This window comes from Teleopsis dalmanni, chromosome 2 (assembly GCF_002237135.1).
Source record: "Teleopsis dalmanni isolate 2A chromosome 2, ASM223713v2, whole genome shotgun sequence".
NCBI lineage: Eukaryota > Metazoa > Arthropoda > Insecta > Diptera > Diopsidae > Teleopsis > Teleopsis dalmanni.
The window spans coordinates 222,585,396-222,604,751 of record NC_051847.1 but is presented as its reverse complement, the minus strand read 5'-3'; the positions used below and the strand labels follow the sequence as shown (position 1 = coordinate 222,604,751).

General features: G+C 30.6%; 3 protein-coding genes across 3 annotated transcripts in view; 2 read left to right on the top strand and 1 right to left on the bottom strand.

The window, feature by feature from the left end:
* Positions 1 to 7,330: 7,330 nt before the first annotated feature.
* LOC119681095 (probable prefoldin subunit 5) lies at positions 7,331 to 8,318 on the bottom strand. The gene is made up of 3 exons (XM_038094171.1): positions 8,057 to 8,318; positions 7,791 to 8,000; positions 7,331 to 7,609 (listed from the first exon to the last, which is right to left on the bottom strand). The coding sequence occupies exons 1-3, from the start codon at positions 8,150 to 8,152 to the stop codon at positions 7,433 to 7,435; spliced, it is 483 nt and encodes a 160-aa protein (XP_037950099.1). The 5' UTR covers positions 8,153 to 8,318; the 3' UTR covers positions 7,331 to 7,432.
* Positions 8,319 to 8,425: 107 nt separating this feature from the next.
* On the top strand, positions 8,426 to 9,528 carry LOC119679976 (ATP synthase mitochondrial F1 complex assembly factor 1). The gene is made up of 3 exons (XM_038092579.1): positions 8,426 to 8,779; positions 8,834 to 9,161; positions 9,217 to 9,528. The coding sequence occupies exons 1-3, from the start codon at positions 8,538 to 8,540 to the stop codon at positions 9,478 to 9,480; spliced, it is 834 nt and encodes a 277-aa protein (XP_037948507.1). The 5' UTR covers positions 8,426 to 8,537; the 3' UTR covers positions 9,481 to 9,528.
* Positions 9,529 to 16,349: 6,821 nt separating this feature from the next.
* Positions 16,350 to 19,356, top strand: part of LOC119678936 (synaptic vesicle glycoprotein 2B-like) — a 53,409-nt gene continuing 50,402 nt past the window's right edge. The window contains exons 1-2 of the mRNA XM_038091045.1: positions 16,350 to 16,719; positions 16,805 to 16,966. Coding sequence (XP_037946973.1) covers positions 16,593 to 16,719; positions 16,805 to 16,966 — 289 coding nt within the window. The 5' untranslated portion in view covers positions 16,350 to 16,592. The remainder of the gene's footprint in view (positions 16,720 to 16,804; positions 16,967 to 19,356) is intronic.

The window sequence follows — 19,356 nt, the reverse complement described above, 5'->3', positions numbered from 1 at the left end:
TGCTTTAAACAAACTAATTGACAGATGGCGCTCAAATTTGTAACATATGTCAAGAAAGGGTGTGCCAACGTAACGTAACAAATTTTTGGAAAAGGTCTGTTACTTAAGCAGTAGTTAACAAACAACAAATTCCGAATACTTTTTGAGCAGAAGGTAATCTTAAACCAAATTATATTATTGCTAACTGTTTCTTACCGACTTTATGCATATACGATACCATAGTTTGTGGAACGATTTTTTAAATAGTATCTAACGACGATTTTTTCCATAATAAAATAAAATGTGATTTGGATCTATGTCTACATTACTAGAGAATAAAAGATTTATGCACTTTTAGTGAAAATCTAATATTAGACATAATTTTAAAACGATTTTACTTTGTAAACCAAAAGTTAATCTATATTGCCGACGTTCAAATGATGGTCTCACTACAAATGCCTATTTATTTACAAATTCTGTTCCTTTTAAACTTCAACTAAGACGGGATATATGTTAGTATACAGGTATACCAGAAACCCTAATTCAATTTTTTTTAAAACAATCATTTTATCATAGATAAAGATATTTTAATTTTTTTTCATAAAAAAGTTATAAATAAAAACTAAAACCGAATAATCTGTTACCAAGCTGATCCCAGCCAAATTCAATATTTAACTGTTATGTTCATTAAATCAAAACTAATCAAATAAACAAGCTCAAGAACATCAGCAGTTTTAGTAACAATCTTTGAACAAATATGCTTAATCAAACACATCAGACATCCATTGTTGACACAATAACATCGATTATCTTGAAGCATTTACTCCTCTACAAGCATGGCTCCTTAAAATGTTGCCTGTTTCAGTACAAAATTATCTACACAACAACTGCGGCAACAATAGTAACAATGCTTCCTTCGGTTCAAAAGGAGGAAGATACGCCATATTGTTGCTCGCCGCCATTGTTTGCTCGAAGTAAACATGACATAAAAATTTTGCAAAAATTTACACAAGTCGATGATATCCTTTTTCAAAGTTTTCTCAACATATTCTTAAATAACCGGAAGTACTGCAATAATATCCGTTGAGCTGTGTTAAACATGCAGAAAAAAGTAAAACTTACTTGAGAAAAAATAAAAATAAAAATAAAAGCCATGAAAACTAGACTTCAACTTAAAGTGAATATTTGCATTGGCATCCAAACGTTTCTGCACTATTCAGGGTTTTTCAGAGAATCTTTGGAAACAAATATTTGTCAAAAGTTTTTTTTTCTTTTGTTTGAAGTATTGACATTGAGCCAAATGTTTTTGTTTAAATAAATACGTTTTTAAACACATGCAATTTTTGTGTTTAACATCTGCATGCAATCGGGGAAAAAAATTCTTTGAATACGAATAATCCCTTCATCATATTAGTAGTCTGTTTTTTTTATTCAGAGAGATATGTTAGATGTTGGCGGTTCTTTTCTATACCCGAAAAGATTCGAATTTGTTGGGAACAGCGATTTGGAAACAAATTTTAAAAATTTAATGCTTTGAATCCTACGCTTTATATCGATGGCCTGGTTCTGGACCTATATCTGGTTTTAAAGTTGCAACATTAATACATTGAGTATCATAAAACAAAAATATACACATGCAATCTAGTGGTAGTACATTGAAATTTATTAGCTAAACGACTATGTCGTAGAACTGCATTTTGTCAAGTTTACAACAGTGGCTCCTAACCTTTTTTCGACTAAGGATCAGTAAGGACCATTTTTCACATGACATGATTATTTTACTATGCATCTCTGGTAAAATGTATAATGAATTGTATAAGCACATTATATAGGCTATAAAATAGGTATATAATTACTTGGAAACTGTTTGTGCTTATTTTCTAAAAAGCGAGGTCTCATTAAACAAACTTTGAAGTATGTATACATATTTAATTCTCCAAATAGTGGTTGGGAACCACTGGTGTAGAACAATGAAATTTTCAAAATCACTTGCAAATCTGCAAATGTTTACTTGAAAAATGGTTTCCATTCTACAAACAGTTCGTTCTACAAAGCAAAGCTCTTAAGTATTTTAAAAACGGGATTAATTATTACGTATATGGCTTATGTGGAAGTTGACGTCAAAGCTTTATCTAATCTGGTTTTGGAATTTTATTATAATTGAATTTATAATGATCCCTAGATGACTACACCATAAAGTAATATTAGATTAGCGATCAATATATAATGAATGACCGCTTAAATAAATTAACTTCGAAAATACTAACCATTGCTTTCTTTAACTTACAAAATAGGTTTGTGTTTTTACTACTCATTCCAGACAATACCACTCTTTCAAAATACAAGGAGCAATACTACGATTTATACTTATTATATCCTGTATAGCATATATTATATATTATATTATATATAATATTATATTATACATTATATTTGTAGGATTAACCTACTTAATTTAATTTTATTTATTTATAAAAACAAACCGTCCAAAAGAATGACAACCTTCTTTTTACTCAATAAAAATATTATTAGTTTTTTAAAAATTTTCTTTTCATGGCCAACTTATCTTATTTTCAATAATTTATTTTGTCCGAATTTGCATGACCAATCTAGATCATGTGAATATGCAACCGCCACATCACTCCCCTGGCAGTGACTGAGTCATGTGCGATGTCACGTTAAGTCAAATTTAACATATCTTCTTGGAACCTGCACTAACCGTCCCTTTCGTGTTACATTACTTGATTTGGTATCCATTCGAGTATCTGCCATATCTTCTGTACGTGATGGGCTTACGTCTTCATTGTCACTTGATAAAAATGCTGCCTTTACCCGATCAACACTCACCCGCACCGGTTTTCCTTTGATTAGAAGATCATATGTCTTGTCTGAACGCCTCACAACCTTAAATGGCCCATCGTATGGTGTTTTTAATGGTGGCCGGACATTATCATCCCTCAAAAACACGTGAGTAGCATGTTGTAGTTCCTTCTGTAAGAATACTTTCTCATTTGAGTGATTTGATGTAGGAACTAATCGTATTTGAGACATCATCTGTCTCATGTTTTCCACAAATTCATGTTCTGGGATTTTGTCATTATTACCTTGCTCCAGAAAATCGCTCGGTAACCGCAGAGTTGTTCCATATACCATTTCTGCTGGAGTGGCTTTAAGGTCTTCTTTAAAGATATTTCGAAGCGCTAACACAATCAAAGGTATTGCATCAGACCATTGATGTTCATGCTTACTTTTCATTGCAGTTTTCAGAGTCCGATGAAAACGTTCAATCAAACCATTCGCTTGAGGATGACGTGGACTAGTTCGGATATGTTTGGCACCAATGAGTTTCGCTAATTCATTAAACAGTGCTGACTCGAACTGTCTTCCTTGATCTGTTATGATCTGCTTCGGAACGCCAAAGTGCATGATCCAACCATTGATGAGCGCTGTGGCTACCGTGCTGGCATGTATATCCTCGATAGGGACTACCGCTGGCCATCTGGTAAACCGATCGATACATGTAAGGCAATATCGGTAACCGTTTGACGATGGTAGAGGCCCAATGAGGTCAATGTGGATTACAGCGAACCGCTCACTTGGTACGTCAAAATTCAAAATTGCTGATCTATTATGTTGAGTGACTTTTGCTCGTTGGCACGGAAGACATAATTTAACACGCTCCGCAATGTCTTTTGCCATGCCCGGCCATACGAAACGTTCTGCTATTTGCTTAATAGTGGCTCGCCGACCAGCATGTGCTAAATTATGTATTGAATTAAAGACGCGTTGTCTAAACTGTTCAGTTACAAAAGGACGCACACGATTTGATGATACATCACATGCAATTTCCTTAGATGAATTTGGAATGAGTATCCATTTCAGTTGAAGTGCAGATTTATTCGTTTTAGACAGAAAATCATTTGTTTCAATGTCGGTTTTCTGGCTTTCTGCTAATTGATCAAAGTCAACTAAATCTTCATTGCTGACAGCTTCGATACGTGACAGAAAATCAGCTACCGGATTATTCTTACCAGCTATATGCATAATGTCAGTTGTGAATTGACCGATGTAATCTAAATGTCTTAGTTGGCGTGGCGATGCCTTTTCCGGTTTCTGTCGAAATGCATACGTTATCGGCTTATGATCAGTGAAAATAGTGCAACGTCTACCTTCAATCGCATGTTTGAAATATTTAACCGATTGGTAAATCGCGAGCAACTCACGGTCGTACGTGCTGTACTTGACTTGAGTATTCGTCAACCGCTTTGAGTAAAATCCCAAAGGCTCGAGTTGTCCGTTATTGATTTGATTTAATGCAGCGCCAACAGCTACGTTACTGGCATCCACGTGAAGTACAAGGTTTGAGTCTGGAATTGGATGAACAATTGTTGTTGCATTAATTAAGGCTTCTTTGTATTCCGCAAATGCGTTATCTGCATCCGCGGTCCATTCAATAACAGTTTTGTCCTGTTTTTTGTTACCCTTAATTAAGTTCTGAAGCCGTCCCTGGATCTCCGCCGCTTTTGGAATAAAACGTCGATAAAAATTGATAATTGCAATGAATCGCCGTAGCTCATGCACTACCTTTGGTTTTGGAAAATTTGCAATCGTCTCAATTTTCTTGCCTGGGGGACGAATTCCTTTATGATTAATGAGATGACCAAGAAATGTTACTTCTTCCTCTGCGAACACACATTTTGCAATGTTTATTTTCAAACCATGTTCCTGGAGACGTTGTAGCACGCTGCGCACATGTTGTATGTGCTCGTCTATGTTATCGGATGCGATGCAAATATCATCAATATAACATATAGCAAACTTAAGTCCGAAAAGAACTTGGTCCATGAACCTTTGAAATGATTGTGCTGCATTACAAAGTCCAAAAGTCATCACATTAAATTCGTACAGGCCGAAAGGTGTAATTATTGCTGTTTTTTCTCTATCCTCTTCAGCAACCGGTATATTAAAGTATGCCTTTTCTAAATCCAACGTTGTAAAAATGCGTTTTCCATTTAGCGAATGCGTGAAATCTTGCATGTGTGGAATAGGATAGCGGTCAGGAACTGTTTGGGCATTAAGTCGACGGTAATCGCCACAAGGTCGCCACAAACCATTTCCTTTTTGCACCATATTTAGTGGACTCGCCCATTCACTCTTGGATGGTCTACAAATTCCTTGCTTCAACATATACTCGAACTCCTGCTTGGCTGCTTGCAGTTTTTGCGGATTTAGCCGCCGTGCACGCGAAAAAACAGGCTGACCAGTGGTGATAATCTGGTGGCGAACCGTAGTCTTAGGCTCGTTATTGTAGTTATATGAAACAGGCATTGTCACCTCCTTGAATGAGTTTAGAAGCTCTTTGAATTTGTGGTCATTCTGAATGGAAAAGACTGGCTCATATCCAGTGTGTTCCGATGCACATTGGGTACTCAACTTTGTTTGCGTATCGCTCAGGCATCTACGTTTTACATCTACCACAAGACCGTAATGTTTCAAGAAATCGGCACCCAAAATTGGTTTTGAAACATTGGCGATTATAAAATTCCAATCGAACTTCCTACGAAGGCCCAAGTTCATTGACAGCAACTTGTTACCGTAGGTTGGAATAGCCGAACCATTCGCTGCATACAATGATCGCGATGTTGATTGTAGCTTGGAGTTTTTGAATCGAGACACTGGTAATATTGAGAAATCAGCTCCAGTATCTATCAGGAACTTGAATTGTGTGTTTCGATCCGTGATGAACAGGCGGCTAGACGTATTTACAAATTGGACTTCTTCGGTACGGAGCAAACGACGTCGCTTGCGATCTGAAGTTTGAGATCTCGTTCTGCTTCGTCTTTGTGCAGTTTTTATCTCCGCAACCTGCTTACTCAAGGCGTCTATGGCTTTCATGATATGATCATTATTCTGTGCAGATGTGTTGATAACAGCTACAGAATTGTAGTTTCCCATTTCCAACATCAGATCTGCCTGCTGCGCACATTTGTCCAAGTCAGCCTCCGAAATTGAAATGACTGCTCGCACTGCTTCAGGCAAACGATCCAGCCACAATTGTTTTATTGCTCCATCATTCATGGCGCCGCTGGCTAAATCGCGCATGGTGCGCAACAAATGTGTTGGCTTGCTATCACCTAACTGGCACTCCTGAACTAGTCGCCGCACTTTTCGATTTTCGGAGTCTGCAAAGTCTTGAATTAGTCGCTTCTTAATCGCTTCGTATTTTCCTACAGCAGGGGGAGCACGAACAATGTCCGCGATATTTCTTAAGGTAGCACTGTCAAGACTGCCGACTACATGATCATATTTTGTTTGGTCAGTTGTGATTCCTGCGTTTCTAAATTGAGATTCCATCTGGATGAAGTAGAGGTCTGGATCCCTCTTACAGAATGCTGGTGCTTTGATTCCGATACGACAAATGTCACCTCGAGGTTGTTCATTTCTGTAATCATTTGATACATTACTATCTGCATGAATGTTATTTCTATCCAGTGCGCTATTGTTGCTTGCATCTACTTGCGACATTTTTGATCACGTCGGGGTCACCAATTGTAGGCTTTGCCCTACTTAATTCTTAATGTTTATTTATTATAAATAATTCAATTTCGAGTACAATAATTATACGTGTACGAATGACAATCTTCCGTTTTTTACTCAATAAAAATATTATTAGTTTTTTAAAAATTTTCTTTTCATGGCCAACTTATCTTATTTTCAATAATTTATTTTGTCCGAATTTGCATGGCCAATCTAGATCATGTGAATATGCAACCGCCACAACACTTTTTAAAATTTTTTACAGTTTTATCCATATCTATACATTTAATAATTGAAGAAAACTTAAAAACGATGTAAACTTAAAATTTTCTATGATTACAGATTGCAATCATTAAGGTTTTATACAACAATTATGTCTTGAATTTATTATGTGTACATTATGTATTCTTTTGGCATTAATATAAGAAATAATTGCTGATGTTGGAGTCAAAAAAAATGTGTAGAACCATAAAAGTAAAAATAAGACATTTATGACAAAAAGGTATTGGAATGAATCAATCGCTCTTCCTGGAGATTATGTCGCTGTATAAAGTAGAACTTTGTCATAACGTTGCATTTTATTATTCATTCCAAATATTTATTAAGTGATAAGTTGTAAATATTTATTCTTTATTATTGAAATTTTAATGTACCCAAATCCAAAAAGAAACTAATTTTGATATTAGTTACTACTGTGATGTCAATTTTTAGTCTTTGAAATTGTTTATTTATTTTATAAATAAAATTGCTCAGTTAATAGCTTTTATAATTGAATAATAGAAAAAGACTGTATATTCGTTAAATTGCATGAATAATGTTATATTAATTGTATTAATAGATATTACAAAATTTTTAATGATTTTTCTTAATTAATTTAAGCGTTTAACGTAAAATAAATTATGATAATATAATATCTTTATGCGTTTTGTTGTTGCTGCAATTGCTTTGCGACTGCAAGTTGTTTCATTTCTATGACACCAACGATAGCATTAAGGAAACGATTTTTTTGCACTTGGATTTTTTCAATCTTCTCAATTTGCTCCTGAACATAATCAACACGTCTCTTGAAATAGTCTTTGGAATCATTTAAGTTCTGAAACGTAGAGTATTTAAAATATAAAATCAGTAATCCGTACATTATTATAGTGATTGTAATTCATTAGTATTAATTGAAAAAATGATAGGAATTCATATAAATTGGATACAAACGTAGCAATCATCAAATAAATGATATGCAGTCAGTATTAGTCTCCAAATCGTTTACTTTTGGTTACCTTTTCGACATAATATCCAGTACCGATATCCAGAACAAAGTTGTCCAGATCTTTTATACGTCCTGGCACATACATACTGCTTGTGAGCGGCACCAAAATTTGACGGTTTTCCCACTCAGGTTGAAATGCCTCCAATGCTTCTTTGGATGAAGCATACTTTGCCTTGCAGTTGTACAGCGTTTGTAGTGATTCTTGAATACCACTAAATTCCTATCAAATATATTAGTAATTGAAAATTTTTCACATGACTAAACTAACAGACGCACCTGTTCAAGTTCTTGCTTTATTTGAAACAATTGCTCAAGACTCAATTTTGACAAATCAATTTGTTCTGGCATTTCAGTTCCGCTAGTTGAGGCCATGGTTTTATTTTGTTTTAGACAGGAACTATTACTTAAAATGTTAAATGTTTAAAATTATATCCTAATATGCCTCTGAGCACGATGAAACTTTTTGACATATAGTTACAGTGCTGCCAACTCTCTTTAATAAAATTTTGTTTTCTTGTGTTTACTTCGAAAACAAATAATTTTTTAAATTAATTCTTAAATATATGAACTAATTTTTTTTTCTAATAAAAAAGAATATAAAAACAAAATTAAAGCTAATAAAATATTTATAAATATAAGAGTGTGTAAAATTTTTTTTTTGACATTTAAATTACATCTGTTTTCTTTTCATAATACTATTCATACATTTGCGTGTGTTGTATAATAATACAATATTGAAGGGTTTTCTTACTCCGGCATGGCCTGTGTGCGGTGTAGTTTGCGTATATTTAAAGTAAATAATTTCTTAGTTGCTAGATCGATTGCAATGTCCGCTCAACGTCGTGCAGAGGAGAAACTGGAGAAGCTCAAAGATAAAAATCCATATTATGAAAAATATGCACAAAAGTTAGCAAATCTGCAACAAACATCGCCAGAGGAATTCCTCGAACGCGTTGGCAAGGTGGTCGAACCCATTAAAGGTGGTAAGAGTCAAACAAGGTATTCAAAAGCAAGTAAGAAATATGTTCAAGATTTTAAAAGTATGCCCTGTAGGACTTATGAAGAACTACTGAATCCAAAAAAACCGAGAGAATTACAACCTGAAGCCGAAATTCCTTACAAAAAGTTGACGGATATTATGAAGCTGGAACTTATACAAGACAAAAATGCTGATGAGATATCTAAGATATGGTTTGAATATCATAAAACTAAAAACGTGTTGGCAGCTACACTTTCAGTGGGCCAGTATGAATCGCTCATGGAGCGTGCAAAATTATTCCCAGTCTTTTTGTTGCCGTTGCCGCGCAGTGAGGGTTTTGAATTTATTATGTTGCAATTTGCTGCAAATGCTGTTCATTTGACCCCACTTCTGGTCTATCAGGTTATTGTTATAATATTTTCATTTATTAATACAAATACTATTATTTATTTGTTAGGTACATGCTGAAAACGCACCAGAGTGCCTTACTCTAGTTCACTACACTGAAATGAAAGATAAAGGAATCATACTAATGAGGGGAGAGTATGACAGCAAAGTGTTAAGCGGACAAGAAGCTCAATGTTTAGCAAATGAATTACAAATGTTTTATTGCAAAAATGATGAAAATAAACTCAAATTGCTGGAAACATTTACAAAACGACCACAGGAATTTAAGCATATGGATTTGATTAAGGAAGTAGAAAATATTCAACTTGTTTAAGAATATTAATAAATATGAAATGTTTATACTTTTAGAATTGAAAAATAATTTTTAAACCTTTAAATCTTTTTTTTTCTTAATAATATTAAATATTATAATATTAATAGTGTTATATTTAAAATAAACTAGTATACGTGATTGAGATTGTGTAATACAGATTTGATTCCAATTTCTTTTATTATTATAAAAAGGGTATGAATGAAACCTTGCGTTACTAATATTTAATCCTGTGAAAACTTATTATTTATAAAATGTTACAATAAAAGTTAAAAAAAGTTTCATTTGCGCTTTAACAGCTCCTATATTGAATAAATCTCAAATTTTTTTTGATATTTTTTTAGTTTTTAATATTAAGATTTAGTGAAATATAAAGTAATTCATAGTATCTCATTAGTACGACATATAAAACTGTTAGCTGTTTATTTCAAAGACAATGTAAATTGCTTTAAAAACTAAAAAAACTTTTAAAATTAAAGCGTAAGTTTTATTAAATACCGATAGTTATTTATGGTGCAGGGAGGACCGAATTCTCCTTAATTAGCTAAGAAAGCCGTTTTGAATACACAAATCATCGTAATAATGGATAGTAAAGAGAAGATCAAGCTAGAAACCAGCCAGAACCATTTATAAAGAAGGGGACATTTATGAAGAAGGGGGCTTTCTGGACAAGCCTGGACATAGACACAGTAGGTGTTCCGGTGACTTTTTTTCAAGAGCTTGTAGACACGCATTGCAGGAGATATCACAGGGTAGGCCCAGTCTAGCACCATGCTGTCCTATCTTCCAGTGACAGACAGTAAATACAGAGTGTAAAGACAGATTTTAAGCTAGATACCCCTGATTTGCTTTTGTGTATTAGGTCAGAGGTTTGACATTTGGAACCTATTATAAATACTGATACTCTTATAACAAATATATGTATATATTAATGAAATTTTTTTCAATATGTATGTGTATATTTATTCACAAACTGCTATTAAACATCACTGTGGATTCTATTGTAAATAGGCAGATTAATGAAAATAATGTCGTTTTGAGATTATCGTATAATTTTTTTATATTTTTTTATTAATATATTAATAACATTATATTAAAGTTAGCAAATCACAAAACACAAAAATTCGTATGTGAATTACAAGTTTAATTAAATAAATTAAGTATAATTAAGTAAACTAATTTAATTAATAAGTGCAAGTTGCAAAAAACATTCAAATAACTTACGTAAATATTTATATTTGTATCTTTAAGATAAATAATATATTGTAAATTATCATCTTAGAAAGTAGTTCAGTTTTCGAGGTTGCGTTGATACGGGGATGCATTGCCTTATCTGCCATATGCATTTGTACTAATAAATTATAACATAATAATTGTAACTAACTGAATCATCACCCAAGGTTAACAAGCGTAAAAACAAAATTTTATTAGGGGCAAAAATAAAAAAAACTCGTTTAGTGGTAATATATGGGATATATAAAAATGAAGATGAGTGTAGGAATAAGTGAGGGTGTAGTGGAGATATAAAACTCGATATGATCGATATGAAGAAACGAAGATGAGTGTAGGAGTATGTTAGGGTGTAGTGGAGATATAAAACTAGGTAAAATCGATATAAAAATATCTTAATACGGCAAAATTAGTATTTTCAGTATGCAACATCATGACTAGTAGAGTTGCGATTAAGACACATATTGGAAATAGAAGTGCTTATGCGTATATAAACTTTAGTACATCTATCTAAAAAAAGAACACGGTTCAGTATAAATCGTGGTTAATCCTTGTCAATAATCGATCTCTATCATGTTTCTTTCAGTGCAGTAGATGGGAATCTATAATAAACGTTTTTCTGAAATTTATATTATTACTTTTTTGGTTTAATAAGAGTAATTTTGAAATATGTATATTTATTTTATTATTACACTTTTTATACATACCGCGTTACTGTGAATAAATGAATGACTGTTTCCTAAAGGACAAGAGAATTGTCGGATAACATATAAATCAAATTAATTCCAAATTAGTATTTTGAGATAAGTGGATTAATGGTTAATTGTAGTTACTTACTAAGAGAGTTAATGGAATGAAACTTTGCGCTGAAACTTTATAATTATTCAGTCCAGGCAGATCAAGTTTGAATATACAATACATTAAACTGATTGATGTTATTATGTGGGAGTCTAAACAATAGTAAGTGGAATTAATAGATTCGCACATTTACCCTTTTCACATAGTAAATCTGTGTAAAGGGTATTGAAACTTCAGAAAATCCTGACTATTTTTTACAATAATGTTTAGTATTTTGAAGATATAATATATTTTCTGTTACTAACTAGTTGTGAACCACACGATAAACGAAAATAAACGTTTTTAGGTTTAAAAAACCATAAAAACAGGATAGATTTTAATATCACTCTATCTCTCATATCTCAATGTGTGGGTGGTTATATAAACAATAAGAATGTATGTTCTTTTCTTAAAGTTATTATTAGATCAGATTTTGATAACTCATTATTTTCCCTGATAAGGGAATACAGTGTATAGTAAATGAAGCAAAGTGCAAACTCCCGTGATGTGTGGTTTTAGATTAAAGCCGTAAAAATAACTTATGAACGTGAATTAAACTGCAAAAATATTCTATTATATTTTGGCTTAATGCACCGTAAAAATCGTAACATCATAATCTAAATAAAATTATTTTTATTATTTAAGACCAAAGAGTAGTATCTGAAATATAATAAAAGCAAAAATATAATATATTAGATTTTTTGATTATGCAAAAAAACTAATAAAAAAACTAATGAAATAATGAGTGCCGTAAGAGTTAAGCATTTCGGTTTGGAGCTCATCGGTCCTTTAATCTATTTAATATGAATGCTTTGTCTTTGGATAATGTGTACCATCCAATCAGAAATTTCTAAGGATTTTCTGAAAACTTAGAGAATACATTGTGCATTAGATGGAAATATGAGTAATAGTGGTAGTTTGTTTTTTTTTTTCTTATTGTTTTGTTTGAATATATATATTATTATTGCAAAGTAAATCTCATACAATACTGTTCACCGTATATAACTTATAAAATAAAATCTCCAGAACGTTTTAACACTCTTAGTAACATTTTAGCAATCAACTGTTGTAATAAAATTTTTGCTTTTATAAAATTTTCATATTGTATCTTAAAATCAGAAAGCAAATAGCGAAATGCTTTACCATACAACAAACGATTAAAATGATTTACAATAAAAGTTTATATTAGTTCCACGATGTTAAATATTTATCAAAGGAAATAGTTGTAATTATAAATCATTTCTGATAATATATATAGTACTATATTATTTTTTCGTAATATTTGAATATGTAATAATATTATTTAATTTAATGGTATGCATTAAATTATTTTATTATGAACTATAACAGCAATAAAATATCTTATAAGTTTAGCTACTTCTAATTGGATTTTTTAGAATTTGAAAGTCCTCAGTGACAGTCCCGTCATATAGTTTTTAAATATGTTAAATAAATGTAACTTAACTTCCTACAACATTGCTGCGACAATTCTTTAAAGAAGCGAATGAAAGAATATATACCTTAATCATTTTCACTATACACATATGTTCGGTTCACCGCTTTATTTTAATTTAGATAGTGCATAGTACATGATATGATATAATAGTATATAAAATATAAAATGTGTGTTATGTGTTCAAAGCTGCAAAAATTTTATGTGTGTTGACTAGTATAAACAACTGGTTGTATGTCTGAATATCAGTTCAGGAGAGATTCGACTGTAACAGCTAACAGATTGCGAAATAAGTTGATGTAACTCATTTTATAGGATCCAAATCTATCTTTGAAGCAATAAAATCAAAAATCACAAATTGTGAAGTCACATTTCGATATTAAAGGTTTAAGATAATCCTCAACATTGCATTTGGTCAACAGTAAAAACAATTCAAATAGGGTTGAACTCATATTAATCACTGGTTTTTTAACTGGACGCGTTCCTGTTGAGAATAACCTTTTAAAAATGGGATTAAAATATACAGAAATTCGTATAATCTGTGAAACATTCTTTAATCTTGTCGATTGGTGAACATCGAAAACTTACCCGACACACCCATCAGATCTTCATTGAATCAAATGAGATCTGAAGTTTTTAGCCAAGGGATATTGTTTGGTTTATCAATAGTTTTATTTAGTACAGTTTTGCTGCTGAACATCTTAAAGCTCGCAGGATATTCGCGTTTAGTAAATTTAATACCTCATTTTATAAAAGGCAATACCTAATCCGTTAGGCAAGATTGTTTAATCTTTCCGAAGGTATCAGTTTTAACAATCACCATATAATATCAATAAAAACTTAAGCTACAAACTAGCTGTGAATTAAGTTTTTATCAATATTAAGTTGTGAAAATTTGTATATTCTTAAAACTCATTAGGTGTCCCGATAAATTCACTATTCGTGACTGTAATAGAATATCTGTAGCTACAAAGAGAATAAAACATCTTAATTATTCACATAATTACAAATTGCTAAAATGGAAATAAGGCAGTTTATTTTATAAAAAATTTAAACTTTTAATTGAATACAATTCATTTAATTTATTTTTAGGAGCCCTTAATGTTATAAATATATATAATTTTGTTATATGAAGTTTGTGGTATTAATAATTATTTATATTTAGAACAATTATTTCATGATAATAGTTTTTAACATAATTTTAGTCTTATAATGTATTATTGAATTTTGCATATTACAGTTATAAATTAAATTAATTAAATTAAATTAAATTAATTAACTAACATTATTTTAGTCTTATAATGTATTATTGAATTTTGCATATTACATTTATAAACTAATATATATATATATATATATATATATATATATATATATAACTTTGCACGAAACATGTTATAACAATGTATATTTGTAATGTTAATACCATTTGTAATGCAAATATATTTTAATAGAATTAATTAGATTGTGTTGATTAGAATTTTATTGGCTTTTAATTTATTATCAAAATAAGTTAAAGTGTTCTAATTATAGTTAGTTAGTTGTGGTGGAGGGAGAAACAAGTCCTTCTCAATTACCTAAAAAAGCCGTTTTGAATCCACAAAATTTGAAAGTCAAGCTAGAACCAGCCAGAGACATTTATAAAGGCAAGAATCTGGTCAATGCTAATCCTAGAGATGTCGGTAAGTGTGTTGAAGAAGGGGGCCTCTAGAATCTTAAGCCTAGTTCTGGCCAAACCTGGTTATAGACACATCAGGTGTTCTGGTGTCCTTTCTTCGATAGCTGGTAGACACGTAGTGCAGGAGATACTACATGGTAGGCCAAGTCTAGCTCCATGCCGTCGTATGGTCTAGTGCCCTGTAAAGACAGATATTAACCTAGATACCTCTGATTTGTTTCTATGTATTAAGTCTGATGTTATAACTATTGTTAGTAATTAATTTTTGTAATTGTAACAAATCGATTGTTGCAAATTGTGTTTTATTTTTATTTATTTTATTAAGGATAAATATTTGCTTACTTCTGTATTTATGTTTATATCACTTCCCTGATATAAAAAATGATATTTCAATTGTGTGTGTTGTATCTCTATATCCAATCAAAAAATGTTGTCTACTCTTCTGTTCATAATTTATTATTAATTAAATTCAATGAAACAGATGATATCTTTCGGCTCTAATGAATATGCCATAAGAAATATTATTAGATTTGGTTTTGAGTTTCAATTGGGACTTGATATGAGGGGATTCGTGAGTGTGTCTTGAAGGGACATAAAATACCATTTGATTCAATAGTTCGAAATAGCTATTGGAGACTGAATAAAAGTTAGACCTTCTTCGGTCTCAACACTTCTTTATAAATAATTATATAAGTGAATAACAGTTTTTATTTTGTATTTAATTTAATTTAGTGAATATAGTAATGTATATTTAATTCATATCAAGCTTTCATGATATCTTCCATTGGTTTTTTATGCGTATATTATTTATAACTTTGTGAATAGAAGATGTATTGGATTTGCTAGTTGTTAGAAATACAACAAAGGATACCTATACCATAAAACATATATATCACTGCGACAAGGTGAGTTTATGCATCGTCCATCTATTCATTTGTATCTAAATGTTGATAAACTATGTTTTACAATAGTTTTCGAGTTAGTAGAATAAGATTAAGAAGAATAATAAGTCTTTAAATAAATAAAATTGTTAAAATATAACTTTTATTCTATTAGTAAATAGAATGTGAATGCCCAGCTTAGACGTTCAGAAGATATAGGTTCTCAGAATGATACTTCTATGATATTTTATCATATTGTTTAGCGGTTAAGACGAAATACTTATTAAATGATCTAATTCGGAGGGATGAATTTAGTCTCTACTTTTGTATACTAGGTTTCTTGCGAGGAATATGGTAGTGGAAGTCATCTAATGGCTTGCCATTGCAACCAACCAACCATTGGTAAATAGAATACATTTAATTTAAAATATATATAACTATATGTTAGGTATTAAGAACTCACTTAATCTCATATTTTGCATAATATTTACTACATATTTATTTTATAATATTATTCTTTCCATGTCAATTATTAAAAGTGGTATGATTCATTTAAATATTATAATTTTTCCATTGAAAGTGCTTACCTTACATTGTAGATCTCGCTTTCGTACTAAGCAATCTACTAACTGAATATGCTCTCTCCAATTAACGTACATTTTTATTGTAGTATGCAAACATAAATGCGTTAAGATAAAGTGTTAACGTTTGACATACGAAGAATCCATTTTAATTGATAATTTCGATAAAAATAATATCTATCTTAGTGTGGCTGTGCTCTGTCAGCTTGCACTAGTATCAATATCAGTCTTCTACACTCGCCGCGTTCGACAAGTTCTAAGTGTTGGCACTTGGAACGGGGAAAACATCTAATTTCATAAGTTGTATTTTATAGTTCAGTTTTAATTTGTTCAGGGCATTGGAATGGTGTGTCTTACGGAAAACAGTGCAACCTATAATTCTAGTTTTAATTAAAAAATTAAATTCAAATCACATCAAATTTATATATAAGTAAACAAGTGAGCGTGTCTAGAAAATGGCAACGAAAGATATATTAGAAACAATATCGGTTAATATTGATAGAAAGTTACAAAATAAAATTTCGGAAAATTCGAAGGATAACGAAAAACGTTATGAATATGAGGAGATCTTAAATTTAATTGGTACTTACACGAAAGTTGGCATTAAAATTATAAAAAATGAATCATTTAATATTAAATAAAAACGAAAAATAATAATTTTTTTAAGGATTCGGTTCAACACAATGGATCGTTTTATTCACATGTGGGTTGCTTTTAATGATGGTCATTAATGAAACGATGGGGATGAGCATACTCACAATCGCTTCTCAGTGTGATTTCGAAACGAATTCCGTTCAAAAGGCCATATTAAGTGCGGCCTGCTTTATCGGTACGTTTTATTAATACAATTTATTTTAATATAAGATATTTAAAATTATTAGATAAATATTATTATTTTGTTAACATTGATGTCGAGTATAGCACTATGCCACATTTAATATGTAAGCAGAGCAATATATTTAATATGGCATATATTTGAGTGATATGCAAATTTTAATCAGTGCTTAATAAAATATCTTAGCTGTTTGGAACACATATTTGCATATGATTTACTTCAACTACGTTTCAGCTTAACTAATTAAAAAATTAATTAAAATAAACTGATGTCAATGCGGTTTTATAAAAGAAAGGGTTGTGCCCTTGACAACTTTATTATTAATAATATTTGTATATAATTTTTAAAAATAAGATATGTTTTCGAAATTGATTTTTAAAGCTAGGAGTGTTTTATATGGATACATGTATCTTTTATACATATGCAAATACCCTTTAAATTTATTCTTTATTTAATGTAGATCTCATTACGCACTAGGTTCGAGTAGATATTTATTAAAAAAATGCAAGAAAGGTAATAAGTTAACTTAATAAAGTTTAAGCAGAGCCCATTTCAGCTTCTCATCAAATAACCAAATCCATCGTTTCATCGTAATAACCTAAATAGGTAGAAACTTATGTTATTTCGACGATTCTCAGCATCAAAATAGGTTGTTAGTTTTATTGTTTTTCCATACAAATCTCACAAGTCTTGGAAGTATTTTAAACTATTAAAAAATCCTTAGATGTTTTAAAATGGGAAGTCTTGCAATTATCAAATAACTACATATATTCTTTCCGTTGCGGTTTATTAGAAGACGTGACGTCAGTGCCTCTTATATTAATGATTTGGTTTCTGTATTTTAAGTTAATATATATATAGCACATATGTATTGCTTGGTTCTACTAGAAATCAACTTCCGAAGAATCTTTATTAATTGTTTTATTTGTTTTAGTTGCAACCTATGGTTGTTCTGGCATTTTAGTTCATTTTATTTTATATATCATTTAGTCTTATATCATTGCAGGTACTATTGTAAGCATTCTAATGACTATTTTTTCTTTTTGGTGCCATTTTATTTTGATATCAGTAAAAACTACTTTTTTTTTTATCAAAAAATTGATGTTCAATTAATTGAATAAAATTAATATTTATAGTTCAAGTTTGAAATATTTATTTTATTTTATAATTTTTATTTTCCTTCAAATGATATAAAAATTAAACTGAAAACATCTTCATTAATATTTCTAATCGCTGTATACTTTATAATGAATCTAAATAATAAAAAGCTGAAGTTCAATAAAAATTGCAGAGTTTTGTTCTGGATCCTTTTTTTCGAAACATTTTGATAAAGAACAAATTTTTGACTACACATTTTATATTTCTTGAGAGCAACGGCTGCTTATCTGTTAGAACTAAATAGCCTACTCGTTATCTTCCTAGTATAATAATATTTTAAAAAAATTTTAGCAAAATTAATCAGATAATTTTTACGTACTTTTATTTTATATATATTATCTATATAAATTAGATTTTATTTAAAGTCATGCATACTTATGAATCATCATCATCCATGACTATACAATTCATGTAGGACCTAAACTTGTCTAACAACATCCTTCCATTCTTCTCTGTTTTTTGCTTTTGTTTTCCAATTTCTTAAGTTCATTTCTTCTGAATTCTGCTGACCACTATCTTTCCATTGTTTTCTTGGTCGTCCTCTTCTTCTGCTAGTTCTTATTTCGTTCTCATAAATATTAAGCGGTACTCTCATATCCGGCATTCTTATCAGATGTCTAACCCATCCCGTTTTCTTACTTGCTTCAGTTTCAATTTCAGTTTATCTTCATGTCTTACAGGCATATGTTACTACTGGGCGAATCAATGTTTTGTACATTTCTAGTTTTGTTTTCTCATACTTATGAATAATAGATCTTTAATAATTAGTATACAGAGATATAGTTTTTCTGAAAAATATGTAATTAATAAAATACTATGCCATTAGACTACACTCAGTATCTTCAATATTAAGAAATTGCAGAACGTCAATCTTATGAGATAAACCAATAATGTCAATTAATTTATATTATTAATTTTTAATATTAAAATAAATTTTACTAATAATTTAATTAAAGAAGTGATATATATCAATCTGCTTGTTACTGATTAAACTAAATCAACCTAAATTAATTTAATTTAATTTATTAAAAATTATGCAAATAATCGCATATCTGGTCGCAAATGTTATCTGTTTTATATAAACTGCAAACAAATATTTTAATTAATATTTTATTGTTTATAATGCGTTATATATACATTGCTCTAAGTATATAATAAATGACGTATTCATGCATTTATACTAAAAGTGAGTTATCTTAACTTTGTAGATACGCAGTTTCTCAAAA